Raw genomic sequence first — 24,325 nt, 5'->3', positions numbered from 1 at the left:
GACACATTTGCCTCTTTAGACGATATATCGTCTATCTACAACTTTGAAAATAAGTCGACTAAATTTGACTTGTTAAGGTCGGGCTCATGGTTAAATTTAGGTTTAATGTTTTGGTAGGTCCCTATTTTCATCCAGAATCTCAAATAGGTCCTTCGGTGTCTCAATTGGGTCCTTATTTTTGTAAAATTGAATCAAATAGAGGTTTGCTATCAAATTGAAAAGACGTCGTTAAGAAGGTGTTACGTGGCATGTTGACAGTATACTTGTGTAAGGGAAGTTGGCATGCTGACACCCTGGTGGTCGGCCTGATGGTCGGTCACTCGGTCTGGTAGTCGGCCACTCAACCAAGTGATCGACCACCCAGTAGGCCGACCGACCACCAAACCGAGTGGCCGACCACTAGGCCGACTGACCCATCAGACCGACCGACCCATCAGGCTGACTGACCACCAAATCGAGTGGCCGACCGACCCACCAGGTTGACCGACCACCAAACTGAGTGGCCGACCACCAGATCGAGTGGCCGACCACCAGGTCGATCGTCCCATTAGGCCGACCGACCACCAAACCGAGTGGTCGTCCACTAGGCCGACCGTTAGGCCGACTAACACCACCAAGTCGACCACCCACTAGGGTGTCAACATGTCACATCAACATGTCAACTTCTCTTACACATGTATACTGTCACCATCCCACGTAACACCCTCCTTAACGGCGTCTTTTCAATTTGACGGAAGTCTCCATTTTATTCAATTTTACAAAAATAAGGATCCAATTGAGACGCCGAAAAAGAAGGGGACCTATTTGATATTCTAGACGAAAATAGGGAAGTACCGAAACATTAAACCTTAAATATAACATGAATGACTTCCTCTAACTTTAAGGTTCTAGAGTTATAGGCTCTGAACACTCTTTAAGTTTCTGAATCGCCAAGCATGATTCCTTCATCACTCTTGGAATCAAACTTCCCTAAACTATCTTTGCTATTTAGTATGATGCATTGACATCTAAAGGGATGAAAATAAGAGATGTTTGGCCTTTTATTTTTCCATAATTCATATAGGATTTTATTGGTAATTAGCCTGATATTAACTCTGTTTTGAAGATAGCATACAGTGTTACCCGCTTTTTCCTAGAAGTGTTTAGGGGAGTTGAAATCGTTTAACATAGTTCTAACAATTTCTTGTAAAGATCTATTTTTCATCTCAACGACTCTATTTTTCTATGGAGTCCTTGGAGTAAAGAAATTGTGTTTAATGCTAGAGTTTTCACAAAAGTTTTGAAAAATCTCATTTTCAAATTCTCCTCCATGATCACTTCGGATAGAGATAATTTTAGAATTCTTTTCATTTTCCATCCTCTTGATGAATTTATAGAAGGCTTCAAACCCCTCATCCTTGTGGGTCAAGAATAGGACCCATGTCCATCTTAAGAAGTAATCAACTACTACATGTTCGTAGCGTTTACCTCTCATAGAGACAGTTCTCGTAGGTCCAAATAAGTCTATATAACGCAACTCAAATGGTATTTCAGTTGAAACAATATCTTTTCTTTTGCAAGATTCTTTGACATTTTTACCTTTCATGCAAGCACTACAAAATATTGTATCGTCGAATGATACTTTTGGACTCTCACCAGGTCATGGCATTGCAGCTTTGAGATTAATCTCATATTTGCATGTCCCCAATTGTTGTGTCATGATGTTGCCTTATCTTTTATAGATACTAAATAGGAAATTCTTTGAGATTGTAATTCATTTAGATTTATTTTGTACAAGTTGTCTTGCCTATTTGAAGTAAATACTAATGAACTCTTACCATCTAAGACTTTGCATTGGCCTTTTACAAATATAACATTATACTCGTTGTCACATAATTGACTTATGCTTAGCCGATTATGCTTTAGGCCATCAACTAATAAAACATTATCGTAGATGGTGAGAAGTGTGTACCTATCTTTCCAACTCTAATGATTTTGCCTTTTTGGTTTCCTCCAAAGCTTATTAATCCTCTTTTCTTGCTCTTTAGGCTTATGAACATACACCTTTCTTGTGTCATGTGTCGCGAGCATCCGTTATCCAAGTACCATGACATGGTTTTCCTTTCTATTATCAAGCAGATATAAAAGAGTAATTATTTTGCTCTTAGGTACCCATATTGTATTGGGTCCTTGCTCGTTAGTTGCATGCATCTTCTTCTTTCTAAAAATTAGTGTATCACTATATGACATAACAAATTTAATGTTCTTGGATTTTTCAGCAGAATTTATATTACTCTTGTTGAATCGTAAGCCACTTTTATCAAAGGGATGAATACTAACTTTTAGTAGGAGTCTTAACCGATCACTCCCTTCAAGTGTTATGTTTAACACTTTGGTGAAAGTGTCTTTTTCATGTTTGAGAGACTCGATGAGTTTATCATCTTCAGCTACAACTGTGTCCTCTACAAACTTCTTATTATGAAAAAGAGTTCTCTCCTTTTCCTTTTCTGAAATAGTTAGCTTTTCTCTTTGACTATTAACATTTTGTTTAAGAGATTCCACATCATCCTTGGACGATGTTACTTCTTCTTTTAAAGCATTGTTTTCTTCTAAAAGCTCTTTGCTTTGTATGCGTACTAGATAATTTTGAAGAGTATGAAAGTAGTTCATAATATGCATGAATGACAAAGTGCAAGTAAGAAAAGTCTCCCTCGTCATCAGAGTCATATGATGAACTTTCAATGTTTCCTGCCAGGAGGCACACCTTTGCTTCTTTGTCTTTGTCAAATGTATACAAATCTTCCCGAGTGCTCATTAGCACTTTCTTCTTGTCGTGTTTGGGACTAGTAGTTCTTCTTTTTATCGTTTCAAGCTCAAGACACTTAGACTTGATGTGACCAGGTTTATTGCACTCATAACAGACTACGGTTCCTTCCAATCGTCTGTCCTTTGGATTGTTCCTCGAGTTAGACCCCATGTGTTTGCCCTTGAACATTGTTCCTCTTTTTCTTGTCCACATTGAGTGAAGCTTTCTTGAGATGAATGAGAGTTTCTCTTCCTTATTTTCGTCCATAGAGTCTTATTCATCATCAGACTCTTCTAAGGATTCATCTATTTTCAAAGTGCTTTTCTCTTTCTTAATTAACCCATCTTGTGAAGTTCAAGCTCAAGCACCTTTAGAATTCTAACCAACTCTTCTAGGCTCATGCCATCGGGATTTTTCGATGTTCTAAGAGAAGTAACTTATGGTCTTCATTGTCTAGGAAAGTTGCATAGGATTTTATCGGTATGATCGAAGTTGTCATAGAACTTTCCTAGGGACTTAAGCTCGTTAAGGATTGTCTAGAATTTAATGAACATGCTCTGAATGTTTTCATTTTCTAGCATGGTGAACAGTTCATATTGTTTGGTTAGTAGACTGAGTTTATTTCTTATGTGTCATATATTTCCCTTGCTCCTTGATAAGCGTGAACCTTTTTACATTCTTCCTCAGAGAATGCATGATAATAGTTGAAAAACTGTTATTTTTATACTTAAAATTTACTTCAATTACAACCTTTCTGACTTATAAATTTAGCTTGAACTCATGATTTTGTTGAATTGTTGGAAATAAGAGAGTTGGACAGGTTTTATGCTTGATTTCCTTGTTTTTGCAGGTTTTGAGATGAAATTGATGAAAGAAGTGAAGAGGGATAGAGATGGAATCAGAAAATGGCACAAAAAGTGCAAAAGAAGAGAAATCGCAAGTACCGCTCAGCGCAAATTACCGCTGAGAGGCACTCTCAAAGACCAGTTGGCACCACTGAGGGGAGAAATGCCGCTGAGGGGAAGAATTGGTCACACACTATTACCGCTGAGCAGCACTTTTATGGGCTTAGGCCTAATTTTCTGTATTTTTTAGAATAGTATATAAGCTTTAAGACGTTATAGGGTTTGTATCTTTGGCAGGGACGAAGCAAAAACGCACTATTTCACCCCTTGGAGGAGAATTTTGGATGCTAAGGCTCCTTTCTCAACTTTCTAGGGTTCTATCCTTCACTTTTCCATTGTATTTCATCTAGTTTCACCATGAATATGATGAACTAAACTTATTTTGTTGTTGGGGAATCAATGTAAATCCTTAAAAACTCTCTTGTATGGAATTTGTTCTTCAAGATCATTTTTATGATACATGCTTTCTTTCATTAATAGTTAGGATTTTTCCTCTTTGCTCAAAGCATGCTTTGTTTAACTCATGCATTGTTTAACTCATTCGATGTCATGATTATTGATTTTATCGATATGGACACATACGGAGAAATCTAGATCTGGGGAATCTCTCCCAATAGTATATTACAAACCCAGACATAAGAGTATGATGATTGGTTGCCTTTAAGCTTCTGTTCACTATAATACATGATTACTTGCTAGGGAGACAAGACATTGTAAACTAGTGATTATGATTAGGCTTTCTTCGCCGAGACATCAGGTTTAAAGTAATTTAGAAAGTGGCATTAACATTAATGAAAAGAATGATGAATTCCTAAATACAAGAGAGTGGATAGGATGAAATTGATAAACCCCAACAACATATTCATCCATCTATTTCAATTCACGTGTTTTGTTTCTTCTTGCCCATTGATCATCACATGCATACATATTTACTTTTCAATCTTTTGCATTTGAAACTTATAACAATTTGTTCACAAGTCTTAATTAATCAATAAATCACATAACTGTCTAGGTCGTGAGTCCTTTAGGAGAATGATATTTTGTCTTACTAGGTTTATTACTTGATACGATTCGGTTACACTTGCCGAGGGATTAACAGTGCACACATCAATGAGTTACAAGCCTTGGAGTTTATTGGTACCATTGTTTCTGCTCGTTTGTCCATTTGTTATTTGCAAGTGCCTCTCTACCTTCGTTAACAGGTATATAATTGCCCTTCTTGACGGCATGTCACATATCAATGTGACATAATTCAAACAATGTGATAATTCTTTTTTGGCTTAATAGCTTACTTGGTCCCTATGTTAAGTGGTTTTCTCCAGTTTGATACCGAGTTTTAAAAGTGTATACATTTGGTCCCAAAGTTGTAAAAATTGTGTGAATGGAGTCCCTTCCGTTAAATGGACAGAAACAGAGTTAACTCCAAGCTGACGTGGCGAAGGAATTTGCACTTTTTCTTCTCTTTCCTCTACTTTTCCTGAAATGTCCTAACTTTTTCTCTCTTTTCTATATCTTTATTAAATAATTTTTTTCTCTCTCTCCTTCCTCCGCAACCTCTACCTCCAGAATAACCAATTCTCCGTCAACAACTTAACCCACCTCACCGGCCTCTTCTTGGAACACAACGACTTCTTAGGGAAAACCCCCAGCATCATTACCAAGCTCGTTCGCTTCAATGTTTCCTTCCACCGCCTCAATAGTTCCATTCCGGAGACGCTTTCCTCTTTCTCTGACTCCTCATTCGCAAGAAACGTAGATCTCTGTGGCCCGCTGTTGAAGGCCTGCAACCCCTTCTTCTCGGCTCTGGCGCCCTCTCCCTCCTCCAACTCAACCCCGACCACGACGTGTGAGAAGTCCAAGAAGCTCTCCACGGGCGCCAACTTCGCAATCGTTGTCGAGTTTGTTCCCATCGCAGCGTTGTTGCTGCTACTCTGCCTCCCGCACTGGCCACGCTAGTCAGTGAAACCGCCGAAGCCTGTTACGGCGGCATGTGCCGTGCCTGTGGAGGCGAGGACGTCGTCGTCGAAGGAGGATTGCACAGGGGGTTCTACGGAGGCTGAGAGGAGCAAGTTGGTAATCTTTGAAGGGCGAATATATAGTTTCAATTTGGAGGATTTCTTGAGGGCTTCAGCGGAGGTGTTGGGGAAGGGCAGCGTGGGGACTTCGTACAAGGCGGTGATGGAGGAAGGAACGACGATGGTGGTGAAGACGCTAAAGGATGTTGTGGTGACAAAGAAAGAATTTAATATGCAAATGGATGTTCTGGGAATATTAAGCACGATACTGTGGTGGCTCTTAGAGCCTTTTACTTCTCCAAGGATGAGAAATTGCTTGTTTACGATTACATGTTTGCCGGCAGCTTGTTTGCTCTCCTTCACGGTACCATCTTCTTGTTCATATCCAAACCTCCCCAATTCCTTTTCTGTTTGTTCATTTTTACATTATTGAGATTCGAAATTGCCATCTTGTTCTTGTTGCTTTTGTAGGTCCACAGACATTGATATGATCATAAATGGGGCAACAATAAAGAGTTTCAAAGTGACAAAAATACAAAAAGAGTATAATAGGTTTCATAGGCGTGTATTTGCCTCTTTGATTTCTTTCTCTTAGTTATTTTGAATCAACGCTTATAAACTCTTCTTTCTCTTTAAGAACAAGCAATGTGGGACTTTCCATGGCTTGGTCTTAAAAAGAAAAGGAGAGGAGATGGGCGTCCTAGGCGTTAGTGCAAGGTAGCATAGGTAGTTTTTATGTTTTTGAACTATAGGAGAACTAGTTGCCTTATAAACCCTTTGGAGTGGAGAGATTTCATCAATGTGGGACTTCACAGCTTCTAGAGGACGTGCAACAGGTGGCCGGCCGGCCTCCTCACTCTGAAGTCCCACATCTCCTAGATCTTGCATCCAAGCTCATTCCAAAGGCTAAGGCTTAGGGGTCTCCTTTGTTCACACACCTTTGAATCAATTGATTTCTTGAGTTGATTTGCACATTTGCAATCCTCTTTTGAGATAGTATTTTGTCTCCAAAGTCCCTCTTTGGGCAGACCTTATCTTGCTTAAGCAAGTGGCGGTCCTCCTTTGATGCTTATCTTGGAGCCTCCTTCAAGTGGCGCATCTTCAAGTCATAATTTCCCTTTTCTCTAATCTTTTCCATTTTTAATTTCTCTCCATTCTTTTGTATACCATTTAGAATATTCTCTCTAGGTATGCACTTTCCCATCAGACATGGCGGGTGATACCTCAAAATCTGGTTTTGCATTGCATTGTTGATGTCAAAGGAGTAATTTTCTAACAATAGAGAAATGGTAAGAAATGGAATATAGTCTGCGTTTGAAGGATAAATGAAGTTGAGAAGTACAATGATTGCAGGGGAAGGAAACTAGTTTGAGTGATAAATAAAGGGTGGTGCCCCATGAATAGGGCAGTCAAAAATCTACTGTCCCATAAAAATTCAAATCAACACTTCAAATTTAAGAATGATGATGGCAACCATTTCGCCACCATCATTCTTTATGTACTTTCAAAATGTTATAGATTTTCAAACTACTTCTCTGCGTTTTTTGCTTCTTTCCTTCACAATCTTCATGCCTCTCAACCAATCCACTACCATACCCACACCCATTACATTAATTATGGTACGACTAACAATACAAAAGCAAAGTAAAATCAAATTAACAAGGTAAAACAAATAGACATAGAAAAGAGAGAAAAAGTTGGGGCATTGCAGGAAATGCAGATGAGAGAGAAGAAAAAGTGCATTTTCCTTCACCACGTCAGCTGAGAGTTAACTCTGTTTCTGCCCATTTAACGAAAGGGACTCGATTCATACAATTTTGACAACTTTGGGACCCAATGTATACACTTTTAAAACCGGGTACCAAACTAAAAAAACCACTTAACATGGGCACCAAGTAAGCTATTAAGCCTTCTTTTTTCCAATAATCAAACTTATCTCCTTTAAATAGAGGAGGGCGGTTGACGGTGTAGCCTTCATTTTCCATGTCTCAAGATTGTTTACTCGAACCTGTTAGAAACTAATCCTATGAGGTTAACTTTGATACCAACTGAAATACCTTGAAAACACTAGAAGGGGGTTTGAATATTGTTAAGGGAAAACCTTTCGCCAAAGAGATAGTTTACCAACCTTATTAAGGATTAAAAGATTTATATAAGTTGGTAAATGTTTGACTTGAGAGTTTTGTTCAAACTACAAGTTCTCGAACAAATATTTTTCAATTGTCTTATAAAATTCGCTGCAATGTTTTGATGAAGATAGCTCTTGATAAAAATAGCATTTGGTACAAAAGCTTTTATAACCGCTTATGATAATAAGCATCTATAGGGTTCATAAGAAAAGCATTTAACAAAAATGAAGTAATAAACCCACAATTATTTTTATATCGGTTCACTCTACCTAGCTACGTCTAGTTCTTCTCTATATACCTCTTAGAGGGCTTCACATAATCTTCAACAAGATTAAAACTGAGTCTTTGCACTACTCTTGGTATCTCATAATCAATCCAAGTAACCCCCGTTATTTTGACTAGAACCGAGTTTCACCCACTACTGGTTACGCAATATTCTTCACCACTCCTGATATCCCTAAACACTCCTGGTATCTTCTCAATACAATGTCTAGTTAAGTTTCACCCATTCCTGGTTTCCACTAGACAAACCTGTCTCGTTTAACCCCAACGAGTTAAGTGTTAAGTGTTTGAATTCTCTTCAGAATTTCCAATCAACTAGATCGCTTACTCGCGTAGAGAGGATGAGTATACAATACAAATCAATCTAATGGACTCGCTTAGCTTCCTTGTTTTCTTACTAGTGTTGTAACAACGGGTCACCCGACCCAACCTGGCCTAGTCCACCATGGGTTACAAGGTTTTTTTAAATAAAAAAATTGATTTTTTTTTGTAATTCAAATTTAAATAATTTCACTCTAAAATGATGTTAAAATCAAAAGACAATTCAAAATAAAAAAAATTAACATACAACTCAAATGTAATCCAAAAACAAACCCAAAAAGCGAATAAATAAATTTATAATATTGATAATTTTTGTGTCACTTATCCATTTATAATATTAGAGTATTGAATGGATAAATTTATAATATTTTGTTCTCTTGAAACATCTTTTTCTTTATTCTCATATACAATATAATAAAAAAATGTTAACTAACAATATTGAAACACAAAATAATAAATAATTAAATTAAACTAGGTGGGTTGGGGAGTCAACCTGGCTCACCACAGGTGCAACCCGGTGAAAATTGGCCTGTATCAAAAAAATTCATTTTTTTCAAACCCAACCTGGCCCGAACCCGTGGTGGGCCAAGTTGACCCATGGGTTTTAACTCATTTTGACAACACTACTTCTTACAATAGTAAGCTTATGATTCTATAAAGTTTGAGAGTATTTTCTTTTTCTTTTCTTCGCAAATATTTTATTTTGTGTTCGTGTGTTTATTCTCTTGCTTTTTTTTATATTTTTCAATAATTAGGCTTTAAGAAAATGTATGTTAGATAGTACTTTGCTGTAATCTTTGGATCTTCTTAGCCTTGTCGTAGGTAGTAGTCGTTGGTTAAAGTCAACTTGTCAGGGCACACATCCTTTTTTTAGTTATTTATCAAAAGTAGGTTGTATGAACTTTTTGGCGCGACTTTATTAGAGGGAACATTCAGTGAATCTCTTCTCTGTCTCTAACATTCACTTCTGATTTGTATAGGATGGAGCACGTGGATACTTGACATAGGTAATATGGACAAAGTAGAGTAGATATGCATGCAGGCATATATGTCCTTTTTCTTCTCACTTTTGTTGTTTTTAGACATTGTGCATTTAATTCCATTTAGTGTGCATTCATAATAACTATAAACATTTCAAATTTTCATTGCTCAAGCAGCATTTCATCGTTTAAGCATTGAAGGGATAATCCTCTATCATTTTGATTTTCATAGGCCTTGAAACTAGGGATGACAACGGATCGGGTCAGGCGCGGATAGTGCCTACCCGCTACCCTCTAGTTACCCGCATAAAAAAATTCGTGGATTTTTTCAACTCACAAGTACCCTTTGGATACTCGTCAACCCGCAAATATTTAAAAAATATACTTTATGAATTTTTAAATAAGGTATAAATTAAATTACAAGTTAAAGAGCATAATTTAATATATTTGCTACATATTAAAAAGACACAATGTAATTTTTAAGCAAGTTAAAGAGAACAAATACTGAACAACTTTTGAAAAAAGAAGGATATCTGGAGGAAACACCTAGTAACTTAAGAATTAATAGATTTACACATTTTTAATAGATTTACACATTTTTAAAAATATTTGGCAGATACTTTTTGTTGATATTTTTGATTTATTTATCTTGTAAACCATCTAAGAGAATCTTTGCAACAAAATTTTTCTCAAAATTACATTTCAATCCTTCCTAATTTTCCAAAATTGCAAAGAAGCCCAAAAAAATTTATTAATTCCACTTAGGCCCTTGTTTGACCAGAGATTACTTCCAATGAGGGACTGTCATGTGGCAGTCCCCTTTCTCACCCAAATTAGAGTTTCTAATTTGTTAGTAGTAGGAAGGGTGTGTATAGGAAAATTAGGAGTGTAGAACTGGCCCAATGCTTGAAAAGGGAATGCATTTGTGCAAGCTAGGGGTGTAGGAAAGATTTTGTAGATTCCTTCCCTTGAATTTTTTATTTGAGACTTATTTTTTTAACTTGGAACAATTTAATTTCACACTTTAAATGAATCACACTTAAATTTCAAAATTGCACCAATAAACATTGGAATATCCAAAAATAATTTATGCAACTAAAAATAACTTTTTAAGCCTTTTTTAATTATGAAACTCAATAAGTCCATTTGTCACAACTCTTATTCAAATCAATCATTTAAACTCAAGAATTTCATTAAAAATTTGAAATTAAACCTAAAATGTGGGCATAAATATGCATTCATCACTATCCTAGCAATGTTTGTGTTTGTTAGGCCTATCGTGTCACTTCCTATCGTGATCCTATCAAACCACTAGTTAATGTCTAGTCTCACACTCGAGATGTATATGCCTCGATGTGACGAGAGTGTTAAAGATCCCACATTAATTATAGTATATAAACAATAGTGGAAAAACAACGTATAACGTCACACGTTCAACGTCCAACCATTGGATAACTAACTCTAAAAATAATCGGTGACATTTTTGTAAATAAATGCAATTATTAGACGTCGTTTAGAATTGTAATTCAACGTCAATTGGTTATAAGACGTCAAATATTGAGAAGTGTAATGTCCTATTGGGTAAATTTTGCGAAAATAATTGGCGCGAAGGTGAAAATGTATTTACGTATGACGTCGAATGCCCTAGAATTATATGTCAAAAGGATATAAAACGTTGAATGTCACAACGTTAGACTTCAAAAGGTTAGTGAATTTAATAAAATTTGAGTGGGAGATTGAAAATTCATTCACTTTATCTTAGCGCGCGAGACCCTCTTCTTTGCTCAAACTTTTTTGGAACGAAGTTTGACGACCATCACATGTAATCTTTCTTTCATTTGATACAAATGCATGTTAATTAACTACTTTAGGTCTAATTTTTGTTTGTTTTGTTGATTATTTTCGTGTTTTTGTCCTTCATAGGCGCATTCTGTTTTCTCTCTCACTGGTGGTAACACTTTATTCCGACGAACCCACCTTTTGAAGGTTGGTTTTGTTTTCGTTTTGAAGAACTTATTTGTTGAACTTGTTTGTTGTTTTTTTTTCATGAACTTGTTTGTTGTTATTGTTTGGTTGAACTTGTTTGTTATTGTTGTTTATTATTGATATTACACTACATGTTCATAGTTCATGCTTTATAAAATATCAAAACTGAATTTTCTGATTTTTCTGCTTTTTAGGTCTCGTAGAGTTGTAAAAAACGATCACAATCAATTATAAAAACAAAAAAAAATCATTAACGTCGTATATTGACAAAATTCGACGTTAATTTGCTTTACTAGGAACGTCGGATTGTTCTATATCTGACGTCAATTAATATAAATTAACATCAAATTTTTTAAATGCAACGTCAATTTAACGTCTTCCAATATGACGCTGGTCTCGAATTCGACGTGAAAGGTCGAAAAACACCCACGTTATATGGTGTTTTTTTCCTAGTGAAAGTCAATTTAAAGTATAAGTTAGTGCAAACTTCACCTTACAAGTCAGTTTTTTAGAGTTAAGTAAGGTTTTGTTTCACCTGTTATCGGGTTGTTATCGAACCATTTAATATTTAGTCTCACATACGAGAAAGAGATGTATTGGAAGTTTGACATCAGCTAGAGATAAAACTAATTCACAATATGAGTCCAAACTTCATTTTACAAGTAAGTTTTATGAGATTGAGTTATCTTATAGTCCACTCCTTAATATCTTCCTCTACTTCTCATTGAAACTTGGAACTCTGTCCAATCCCGTAAGAAAAACCTACTTTTGTAAAGTTGTCAAAGCAGCCCATCTTATAAGATTTGGCCCTAGCCCACGTGGGTTGGGGCCAAAAAAGCCCACAGGACTAAAAAAATTTCTCATTAAAAAAGCCCACAGGGCCAAATAGCCCTAAAGCCCTATGGGTCAGGGCTAGCTGATGGACAAATTTATGATCACCAAAATATGATGTCACAAACTTGTTTAACAATCGGCAAGTATGACCGAATCGTTTCAAGTAATAAACTCAGTAAGACCAAGTATCGTTCTCCCAAAGGACTCACGGCCTAGTTTAGTTATGTGATTTGTTGATTAGCTAAGACTTAAGAACAAAATAAGTGGAGTTTAATATGCAAAAGACGAAAATAAACATGTATGCATGAGGTTGATCAATGGCTAAAACAAAAGACAAGCACTTTCAATGAAATATATTGATGAATATGTTGTTGGGGGTCAATTTCATCTTATTCACTCTCATATATTTTAGGAATTCAACATTCAAGTCATCATTGTTAATGCCACTCTCTAAATTACCTTTCAAGAAGGCTTCTCCCTAATTACGAGTTCATACAATTCCTAGCATTTCTAATAGTTAGTTTTTTTTAGCACAGGAGCTTAAGGCAACCAATATACTATTGGGAGAAATTCCCCGGATCTAGACTTCCCCGTACGTTCCCGTATCGACAAAATCAATAATCATGCATTGAATGAGTTAAACAAAGCAAGCATTAAGCAAAGAGGAAAATCCCTAACTAATGATGAAAGAAAGCATAAATCTTAGATTAAGATGCAAGCACAAATTCCATATATGAGAGCTTCAAAAGATTACATTGATTCCCCAACAAACATACAAGGTTTAGTTCACCATATTCATGGTGAACCTAGATGAACAATAATGAAAGAATGAAGGATAAAACCCTAGAAAGGTGAAGAGGTAGCCTGAGCATCCAAGATCCTCCTTCAAAGGGGTGGAAGAGAGAGTGTTTGCTTCGTTTCTGCCAAAGATACCTAACCCTAGGAAACCCTAAAGTTTATATATTATTCGTAAATTATAGAAAATTAGGTCCAAGCCCATAAAAGTGCCGCTCAGCGGTAAATTGCCGCTCAGCGGTAAGTGCGCGTCTCGTTTCTTCCCCTCAGCGGCCATTTTGCCCCTCAGCGGATCTCCCGTAAGCTCCTGAGTGCCGCTCAGCGGTAAACTGCCGCTGAGCGGTGACTTCGACTTCTCCTTTTGCACTTTTTGATGTCTTTTCTGATTCCATCTCTCTCCTTCTTCACTTCTTTTACCAAATTCACCTTAAAACCTGCACAAAAACACTGAAATCAAGCATAAACCTGTCCAGCTCTCTTATTTATGAAAATATGAAGAAAAGCATGATTTCAAGCTAGTTTCTAAGTGTAAAGGTTGCTTTTTGTGTCAATTTTAAGCATGAAAATAACAGTTTTTCAACTGTTGTCACTAGCCCATGGGCTTTCCTTTTTACCATGACAAAAATATAATAATAAAAGTAGAAACAAAAATTACAGTGGAAAAATAGAAGTTTGCAATGTTAAACCAAAAATAACAGTATTAACGTAAAAACATACTGTCCCACTTCCAACTTCAGAGAAAATCTAAAGTGAACTCTCATCCCTCACGTATGAACAACAGTTCAGCTTCAATCTTCTGTCCAGGCCATTGCAAGTCATATTCTCATGCATATTTTGTTTCTTTAAGTTCTTCACTAGATAGCACAGGTCACCAATACAACTCCAGCCATTCTCTAGTCACATTCACGAGCCATGCTTTGCTCATTGATCCAGCTTTTTCAGACTTTAAGACAACAACCAGCACATTCATTCATTGGCTGCACCAAGTGATACTCCTGCTTGTTTTTATGATTAGTTCAATTAAAGCAATCTGGACTAGCTAAAAACTGCACCAAAAACTGATATAACAAGACATTTCAATTATATCAGCCTTCGTCTCTTGAGTAATGTGCACTCTACGTACAAGCTTTCGCAACTCCTGTTAAACATATTCATTATACGTATAAACAACATAAATGAAGGTTGTGCCAATAAATACCACAACAAGAATATTTTTTTTAAAAGGTCTATTATACCTTTTGTATAGAATATATAGTGTTTCATTTGAAAGCTAAGACAACCATAATCCTCAAGTTTTTACATGATTTCTGGTCCTGAAGGTTGGTTAATTTGAAATAAGCTCTAGAAATTATTTCCTATACCATGTTAAGATAATGTATGAGTCACAATTGATCAGAATCTGAAAGCACAAGTACACATATTGACACTTTTCGACTTAGTAAAGAGTCTACATGCGATAATATTCAACTCCTTGGACTGAATAAATTTCATTGGTGATTTCAATGTCCTTGTTGATCATATAACAATACTATAATATTATTTCCAATTTTCATCAAATGTCCATGAAGGGATGCAATGAAAGAATACTGACTTATTATAACTTGACTGGGATATTCTTAGGCAAGTTGCCTTAAACAATTAAAAATACATTCACCAAAATTACACAGAATTTAATTAGGTGAGTTATTTATCCAGCCAAGTTCTTCTGCTATGCAAACAGAACAAGCCAAAATTAGGTCAGTTGGAAACAAAACAAGCCAAAATTAGGTGAGTTGGAAATACTGTAACTCATCCTGAAATACCAGAATTATACAACCCCCCCAACACCCGCAAATGTTAATCATGTGATCAAATCATTAAATGTCACAAAAACATGCATCATAAAAACAAAATTACAATATTCAATTCGTTATGGCTATAAGTACAACCTAAATAAAGCTATACCTTAATAACATGTATTTTCCCTAGTTATTGATGCCTAATTAAAGAGCATAGAAACTTGGTCAATCAAAAGCATTTATTTACCTACTTCCCTTCTTTGGAACAAATACCCCATCTTTGGACTTTTCACCTGTCATCCAAACAATCTAATAAATACTTGAAGAATAAATAACAAAATATATAGACCTTCAAGACTTATCGGTACAACAACAGAAAGGGCCCTGATGTCATTATCTAATAAATACTTGAAGAATAACCTGCAAACAAAAATAAACTAAACCAACATTATTATACTTCACACCAGTAACAGACAAAATACAGGATAACATTATTATTATGAACAATTCGAGAAACAGCTACACATACATTAGAAGATGCAGCAAATGTAACACAAATAACCAAACACCTATATATTTAACAATTATATGACAAAAATATATAATAATTTGCCTGTAAAGTAATGCAGAACACTATGACTTGCTTTTGAATAAAAATAGAAATACAAGACTAAGCTAAAGTTGTATGCTATTTTAACATGATTATTTAATCTTCCTTTTAAACTGGAGTATTTTTGCTGAATATAAGAAAATAAGAAGACTTCTATAGAAGAAAGATAAAAGGTTCATCCTTCAGAAACATCACCATTCATTATTTCAAGAGCATATGATTGGCAAGTACCTGTTTTGACAAACCAGGTAATATGGCAGCCTCATTCAAGAGATTTGCAAGATCAGATCCACTAAAACCAGGCGTTCTCATGGAAATCACATCAAGAGAAACATCATCATCAAACTTTTTATTGCTACCATGAACCTTTAGAATTTCGGTCCTTCCCCTTATATCTGGAACATCAACAGTAACCTGCAGAAGCATTGATGTTCAGTAATTTACTCATTAACAAAAAAGCATTAGGCATTTCATAATATAATCATACTTGTCTATCAACCGTCCTGGTCTCAATAAGGCAGAGTTAAGAATGTCTGCCCTGTTAGTTGCTGCAATGACAATGATACCAGTATTACCCTCAAAACCATCCATTTATGTCAAAAGTTGGTTGAGGGTTTGCTCTCTTTCATCATCCCTCCACCAATTCCAGTTCCTCTTTGAGTCCCAACAGCAGTGAACCTCTCAACAGGGTCGTCGTCGGGGAAATTGAGGTTGTTGGGGTTGGTGGCGGCGGTGGTGTCGGTGTGGGGTTTGTTGGGGCCTTTTTCCATGGAATCCATGGATTTGAAGTGAACCCAGGAGGAGGGAGAAGCGGTGGTGGAGTTGTTGATGAGGCTAGGGAGAGGGAGGGAGCGGAGGCATTGGATTTCGGTGCGGTAGCGTTTGCGGAATTTTTCCATTTTGTGGCGGCACTGGACGGCGGTTTTGGCAGTGGCAGAAGCGTTGGGGCACTGGGCAGTGATGGCATCGGCGACCTCTTGCCAGTGGATGGCTTTGAGGTTTGTGCGGCCGAGGGAGTACCACTTGTCACGGTAGGTGTCGATGAGGGCGGAGGTTTCCTCCGGGGTCCAGCATGACGGTGGGAGACAGTGGGAGAAGGTGGAGGGAGGGGTGGCGAGAGTGAAGGAGAGGTCGTTAAGTGGTCAGTGAAGTGGTTGTTCAGAAGAGATTGGAGAGAAGAAATTGGGGCTAGGGGGCTAACCCGGTCCTACTTCATTTACAACCCATCTGATGGGGGCTTTGGGGGCCAGGGGCTTTAAAAAAGCCCCTAAGGTGTGGGTCAACAAAAACAGGGCTAAATATAAATTGGGCCAGGGTGAGCCCTGGGACTTTGAAAAAAATTGACAGCTCTATACTTTTGTAACAATGGACTTAAAATAGCATCTAAATCACCAACAATCAAAATAAAATGCAGTCATTCCTGAACTCTAAAACTGGTGGGATGATAGAAAAGGTAATGCATCCAGAATGCCCAGACCTGTATCATTTTTTTGAAACAAATCCACAAGTGCAATTTTATAGATAAGTTAGATTTAATCAATTACAATTCTTACAACAATTATTTTTCAATGCAATTGACAATTACTTATCCTATCACTAGATGATGACATTGTTGCATGTTTTGCTCTTTGGACATGAAACCACAAAATGGTTGCATGATATATACATAATCGATCTTCGTGAGACAAAGAAGAAAAGAGCTAAAAAATAGAAAATGCACATCAAATTATGTGAATAACTGTTTGTGAACTTCATCCGACTGAACATATTTTCAGCCAAAATTAACAATTTTCAACTCAACTTGTAGGTGCAAGTTTTCAAAGCTCCCTATCATATCCGTTTAGAATTTAAAAAAAGAATCTGAAACATTTTTCATAACCAGCAATCAAGACAGTGAACTCACTTCACCAAAATATCTTGGGTGTTGCTCCCTCCACCACCACACCTTTCTCCCTCCACCTCCCATTTACTATTTTGCCCTTTAAGTAAAATTTTTTTTTAGGGTTATTTTTTAATTTTACCCATTCACAACCTATTCCACTAATAACTTATTCTAGTACTTCATATATGAGTAAAATATTTTTCTTTTATTTTAACATTATATTTCTTCCTCTCTTTCTTTTGTCGGTGTGAGATACTACAAGTTGTAAAGGTTGATGGTGATGGAAAGAATTATCAAGCAGTCTCCCTCTCGTGGTGCAATGTCGCTCTTGTGGTGCAATGTGTGGAGTGGTGCAGTGCGTGTGTTACTTCCTCAAGGTGCGTATTCGAATAAACCTTCAAATAAAACCCTAAAATAAAAAATGTAACCTTTAAACAGAGGTGACATCCTTCAACGGATGTCAAAATCCTTCAACGGATGTCAAAATCCTTCAACGGATGTCAACATCCTTCAACGGATGTCAACATCCGTTTAAGAAAAAAACGGATGTCAACATCCGTTTAAGGAAAAACGGATGTCAACATCCGTTTAAGGAAAAAACAGATCCGTTTTTTCCTTAAACGGATGTTGACATCCGTTTTTTCCTTAAACGGATGTTGACATCCGTTAAAGGATGTCACCTACGTTTTTAATTTTAGGGTTTGTCTTATTAGTTTATTCTTTATTTTAGAAATATTTTAATAATTTAATTTAAATGTTTTGATTTATTATTTTTGAATATATTTTTAATGTATTTTAATAATGTAAGGAAAATGAAGAAGAAAGAAACAGATGAGGAGAAGTGAAACGAAGAAGACAAATGGAGTTGTAGAGTAAAACTGAAGACAAATTGTTAAACGGAATTGAGAGATGGAAAGATTGAGTGTAGGGAGTAAAGTAGGAGAACTAGGTTTGAAATAAATTAAAATAGTATAAGTAAAAAAATTTAATTTGAGGATATAATTGGAAATAAAAAAAATTGGGGAGGTGGAGGGAGAAAGGTGTGGTGGTGGAGGGAGCAACACCCAAATATCTTCCTAAAAACACATTAAAAATAAGGCATGTGGAAAATTCATACAAACTCAAAGGTATCAATCTTAATGAATAAATTAGAAATATTTATCATTGAATCCCGAGGCATGAAAACACATAAAATGGTCTCAAATTTCATTAAAAATAAATGAAACATAGTTTTTATGGTAGTACCATATCATAGCATATATTCCAAGCAAGTTTTTATGGTAAGGAACTATCCATAGCTTTGGTCGTTCCAAAAGCTTGAAAAAAAAAGGGTGCCTAATGTTTTGAAACCATAGATTACTTATTTTCCAGAAGCTAATCACAAATTTTGTCAATTTACATTAAATGTATCTAATGATGATAAGTTGGGAACTTTTGTGGTTTAGTCTCCCCTAGAAATGTATAGCCAGAGGGGTCAATCACTTTTGCACCTTTATGCTAATTGGAATTAAAGGGTGATTAGGAAAATAATTAAAAAATTTACCTTAACCAATCTCAATAAATTTTCACTGTTTGAATTGTGTGCTTGATTAACTGGGTTAGATGAGTACTAACATTTCGTATTTCATATTAAATTACAAATGTCTGCGTTAGCCCGAACAGTGTACGTTTATATCGCATAAAATCATACTAAAACATATAATGTATGAATTTCTCATTCAGTTGTATTTGCTTAGACAAAAAGAATGTCATTCTGTAAATATTCACTATTAGCTAGTTCCATAAAGCATAATTTGTTTCTGTACAAAACTATGTAGTTATTGTTTATGATAAACCTTAATAAAAAAAAGCAAAAGATTGCAACCGATAATAAAATCATATTTAACACTAACTTCAGTGTTTTACAAAATCAAATCCGCAAATTCATGCTGATAGCAACCCCTCATGTCGCACCTACCAAATACTATCGAGTTCCCAAAACAAAATGAGTTACCCCAAATATATATCTATATTCAAAAAAGGTGGGGAAACACAAGCTACCACTACGACGACACTATCAAAAAAAAAATAGAAACTACCTTTACCAAGACCACCAATATAAAAAAAATGGGAAGAAAAAAAGAGCTTAAAACTTAAAAAGTAGATTATCCAAAAAAGGCTATCCTCAATTATCCAATTGCTTGAGATGTGTATTCTCCAGTGCATTTCCAACCAGGCTTACTCTTCGAGTGAGTTGATCAAGCAGAAGCAGGAACACGAACACCATTGGTTTTGACTGATGCATTAGCAGAAGCAGCACCTGGGCGATTCATGCGTCCACCAGTGGGTCCCATATGATCGTTTCTCTGATACCCCTCACCTCCACGGTTTGATAAACCTCCCCGGTTGCCATTCCTATAACCATATTCTCCCCTGCCATTGAAGTCATTGCGACCATTGAAGTCATTGCGTCCATTGAAGTCATTGCGACCATTGAAGTCACTGCGGCCATTGAAGTCACTGCGGCCATTGAAGTCATTGCGACCATTGAAGTCACTGCGGCCATTGAAATCATTCCGGCCATAGTTTCTGCCATTTCCGTAATTTCCACGTCCTCTTAGGCCATCTCCCCTGTAGCCTGGAGCCCTACCAGATGTGAACCGTCCTCTGGTATTACCTGAACGGAAAAGTAAACGAATGGCTGAATATTTGGAATGCAATTAAATCTAGATGTCAATCAAACCAAGATTCAATCAAAAAACACTTGCCTCGATTAGTTGATTTCTTCTCTTCAACAACAATTTGGCGGTCGCCAATCATAATTGGAGAAGCCTGAAGTTTTAATTAAAATTAAGATTAAAATATGTAACTATCTTGAGCAATTAACTACAACAGAAATCAGGAGCTTGCGTACAGAGCATCCCTTCAACCCAAAACAAGAGAAGATAATAACTACGAAAATTTCAATACTGACAATCATTTAACAAATATCAACCCAGCAGTAGTGCACCTTATAAATTAATAACACAAAGTGAAGCCCATCTTAATATATGTTTAAAACATGTAGCCTGAAAACCAATTTATGCCTCTGTTCAACCCAGCAGTAGTGCACATTATAAAACTAATAATAACAGAGTGAACCACATCATAATAAAAGTTTAAAACATGTTGCCAGAAAAAAAACATATGCCAGTGTAATGAGGCATAAAATTAAAAGATAACAAATTTGTTAATCTCAGTTTGAAATCAGATTCTAGTGAACCATTTATAAGTATTGAAATGTCTTCAAGATGAAGATTGGATATGGATTAGTATGGTACATTTAGAATAAAAAAAATACCTCAAGAGCAGCTTGCACAGCACTTGCCACTTCAAACTCCACAAACCCAAAGGAAAATCCCTGTTCAAGACATGCATACAAATTAGCTCAAAGAACTTGTCATGAAAGAGCATACAATCAACAAGAATTGTACCTTTTGGGTCCTAACTTGGATACCACCAATCTTAATGGGTCCAAACTTCTTAAACTCACTTTCCAGGAGGACAGGTGTAGCACTTGAAGAAAGACCTTTGACATAAATAGAATAGCCCTCAGCTGTCCAAAATCAAGTAAAGAAGTTAACACCTCACCAAGTTATACATAAATCAACTTTGTACATTAAATTTTGTAACTGACAAGATACAGCACCTTCAGCTTCTTGAACAGTAGAAGCATTGACATCTGAGATAACATTGGGTGGTGATGCAGCAGCCTCCTGCTTAGGTTCATGATTCTTGTGTGCACGTTTCACAGAAACAGATGTCAGAGGAGCAGATGCCACAACACCCTCTTTCATGACCTTCACCTAAAAAGATCAACTAATTAGAAAGGAGAATAAAAAGTTTCGGAGTAAAAGGAAAATAAAAGCATTATCGTGGTCAATTTTCAGAATTTCATTGCATATTATAGAATCAAAGGCATTTAAAAAAAAATGGTATATCAACTATCAAATTAGTAAAAGCTGAAAATGACAACAATGACAGAAGTAGTTTTAGCATGGATACTAACAATAGAGGCATAAGACTTCTTTGGGAGATCTTCCATTTGAGATGCAATCCCGGCCACCATCTGAGAAGCATCAGGAATTTCATCAACAACCTCAGCTACAGGTGCTTCCTCTTCTTCAATTGAAGCTTGAGTAGTTTCTGGATTGTAGACTTCCTCCCCATGATCCTCAACTGCCACATGTATTTGTTCAGAGACAGGGGTCTGCAGCACAGCATCTGCAACTGAAAAATTGGGAAAGTGGTAATTTTAAGAGTCAAAAGAAGCTAAAAAAAATAAAATTTAATCACTACTTTAGCTACTACCAGTGTCAGGATGGACAGGAGATACAGTATCCTGAGCAGGCACTTCAATCCCCTTCTCATCGACATATCTGAAAGCATCATTAAGAACAAAGTAGCCTTTCTCTTGGGGAGCAAGAAAGAAACATTGACTAAATTTCCGTTTATTGTCATCCTTTCCAATCATAAAACCTGTGACCAATACAATGACTCCCCCATCATAAGATTCTTGTGAATCAACAGATATGATCTCTGCACTGAGCTCACCATAACCCAGCGACAGTATCTTCTTGTTGATTTCCTGCACAATAAAATTAAAAAAATCAATTATTCAAAATGACTTTTCTGTGAGAAAAAAATGCTTACAGAAAAATTAAATATATGGACTTCAAAAAATCTACTACTGAACATGGAAAAAATAAATTCCTAATTCAATGCTCAAATTTTAAAACCCTTTCCAAATGCACAAAGTAAAATGTCGAATGTTCAAAAATAATAAAATATGGCTATAAATGCGAGGAGTGATCTTACAGGTCTTGGCATCTTAGAATTGCATGCAAGAACACCAAATGTCAAGAATAAAAAACATCTACAAAAATAAAACAAAAAGCTCCAAAAAAAGTGAAGAAAAGATGGAGGAGAAAACTCACAGACATAGTGGTTGTAACACCCATTATACCATTCTGTTCAGGTCGACCAAGCTTACTGACATCTTGGTAAAACCTATGCACCAGTTCAGGGCTTTCATGCAACATATGATAGTATTGATCAACAAAGGCATTACCAACCTACATTGTAATTTTATTCAAAATCAGTCAGTTTAGTCGTGCAAAGATTAACTGGGAAAAGCACAAATCAAAATTAGATATACATACAATATCAGCATCAGGAGTCGTGGGAGTGGCTTGTTGTTCTGAAGTTGCCATAATAACTGTTTCCAAGAGCAGTCTAACTGAAAAATTAAAATCACCAACTTATCATCAAACATATAAGATAGAAAATTCAGGCCAAAACAAAAAGGCTGAAATCTCAAGAAAATTTGAAAACAAAAATGTTAAGCTAAACCATTTTTTTCTTCAATAGCAATCCAAAACTGACAAAACCTACATGATAAAATTGTTTTATGTCCTAAAAACTTAAACAAATACAAAAGAGAACGTGAGACATAAAAATTTGAAAAACGTTTACATCGTCCCACTATGCCACCGAAAAGCATAGAAAATAACAACAAATAGAAGAAATTACATTGATTAACCTAAAATAACCACTCGTAAATAATACAGGCACTCGAGGATTAAAACAATAAAATATCTCCGAAAGACTAAGAAAAATACATTATCAAACATAAAAAGAAAAACAAAAATAAGGATTCTACATTCACTGCGGATCCAAAACAAGTACGGCAAGCCACTTCTAACAATTAGTTTCCACGTTCAATTCCAAAACGAAATTCTAAAAGCAACATTTCTCAAACTTAAATTCCCACCCGGAAGTTCACCATGAAAACCATTTGAAAGGCTATAAGAAAAAGAAAAAAAGCGGAAGAACAGAAGAGGGTTTAGTTTTGACCTGGATCGGAATAAGCAAGGCGCGAGAAGAAGGGTAGCGTGTACGACGCTGCGTGTTCTTCTCAGCTTCCTCAGGGGTTTGCTAGGGTTTGGACTGCGGGATCTTGCAGGGAAGAGAGAGAAAGAGACCCTTCAACGTACGGTTGAGAGAGAGAGAAAAATAGAGAATGCGAAAGAACACTTGTAATTGTAATGTCTTTTTTTTTTCCAACGTAGGAATGTGGTATATATAATGGGTCTGAACCTTCTTAGGAAAAATGTCTATTCATATATCTTTTATCATTGATTATATCCTCTTGATTTTCTTTCTTTCATCATTTATTATATCCTTTTGATTTTCTTTGTTTCATCATTTATTATATTTTCTTTATTTTCTTTCTTTTATAATTTATTATAATTTTTATTATAATTCGAAAATATGTAATTCGTAAAACATTTATCAATGAATGCTATCAAATTTTAGTTTAAAGATTAAGAAAATATAAGAAAGAAAGAAGTAATCATTGTGGACTCATTAAAGATATGAAATAACGATTGCAATACATAAGAGTGTTATTTATTAAGTAGGACAATTTCATTGTTAAAGTAAAGTAAAAGAAAATGAACCGATTTTATCATAAATATTAAAATCAAAATACTTTTTTGCATGAAAATGGTTGCAAATTTTTAGATGTCGTTGAAAGTAGATTTTTAATTAATTATATAATTATCTCTACAGATTTTAAATATATAGTGACATAATCATTTAAATTTTTTTTATTATCTAATTCGTTATATCGCATTTTCGCTTAATATATAGTGACATAATCATTTTATATATTTATCATCTTTTTATTCATTTATATTATATACTTTTATATATATATATATATATATATATATATATATATATATATATATACACATATTATTAGAGTGAAAAAAACAATATAAATATAATATTTTAATTCTAACGGCTTATAATTAATAAAATAAAACATTATTAAATTAATAAAATAAAACTTAAACTTATATATATAATATTAATACAATTATCTAAAAAAAATAACCATAATAATAAATATGTGACTAAAAATAATCATTAGACAACTAAAAAAAATTTCTCTATATCATCATTTTCTATTAGAGATGTTTTAATACTTATTCCTCA

The 24,325-nt window shown here is 35.5% G+C and overlaps 2 protein-coding genes and 1 pseudogene across 2 annotated transcripts; 1 reads left to right on the top strand and 2 right to left on the bottom strand.

Moving 5' to 3' along the window:
• The first annotated feature begins 3,184 nt into the window (after window positions 1-3,184).
• LOC124828433 (putative inactive receptor kinase At2g26730 pseudogene) lies at window positions 3,185-6,196 on the top strand (annotated as a pseudogene).
• Window positions 6,197-13,697: 7,501 nt separating this feature from the next.
• Window positions 13,698-16,559, bottom strand: LOC124828434 (trihelix transcription factor ASIL2-like; the record flags this gene model as incomplete). The annotated part of the gene is made up of 3 exons (XM_088115078.1): window positions 13,698-15,230; window positions 15,652-15,834; window positions 15,908-16,559. A coding segment is annotated over one exon (543 nt), but the record flags the coding sequence as incomplete, so codon positions are not given.
• Window positions 16,560-19,159: 2,600 nt separating this feature from the next.
• Window positions 19,160-23,378, bottom strand: LOC124828431 (nuclear transport factor 2-like). Its single transcript, XM_047301720.2, has 10 exons — window positions 23,177-23,378; window positions 22,483-22,559; window positions 22,258-22,395; window positions 21,632-21,908; window positions 21,330-21,550; window positions 20,970-21,126; window positions 20,755-20,876; window positions 20,622-20,681; window positions 20,050-20,113; window positions 19,160-19,958 (listed from the first exon to the last, which is right to left on the bottom strand). Exons 2-10 carry the CDS (start codon window positions 22,531-22,533, stop codon window positions 19,540-19,542), a joined length of 1,509 nt encoding a protein of 502 aa, XP_047157676.1. The 5' UTR covers window positions 22,534-22,559; window positions 23,177-23,378; the 3' UTR covers window positions 19,160-19,539.
• Between the last annotated feature and the right edge of the window lie 947 nt (window positions 23,379-24,325).

This window comes from Vigna umbellata, chromosome 5 (genome assembly GCF_029865625.1).
Source record: "Vigna umbellata cultivar VRB3 chromosome 5, Vumbellata_1.0, whole genome shotgun sequence".
Lineage (NCBI taxonomy): Eukaryota > Viridiplantae > Streptophyta > Magnoliopsida > Fabales > Fabaceae > Vigna > Vigna umbellata.
The sequence above is the reverse complement of the archived record's forward strand: the minus strand, read 5'-3'. Positions and strand labels throughout refer to the sequence as shown.

Coding starts and splice junctions, on each gene's coding strand:
- LOC124828431 (XM_047301720.2), bottom strand. CDS start 22,533: ATGGCAACTTCAGAACAACAAGCCACTCCCACGACTCCTGATGCTGAT. Junction 20,877..20,969: donor TACTGTTCAAGAAGCTGAAG/GTGCTGTATCTT, acceptor GATTTTGGACAG/CTGAGGGCTATTCTATTTAT. Junction 19,959..20,049: donor GAAGAAATCAACTAATCGAG/GCAAGTGTTTTT, acceptor TTTTCCGTTCAG/GTAATACCAGAGGACGGTTC.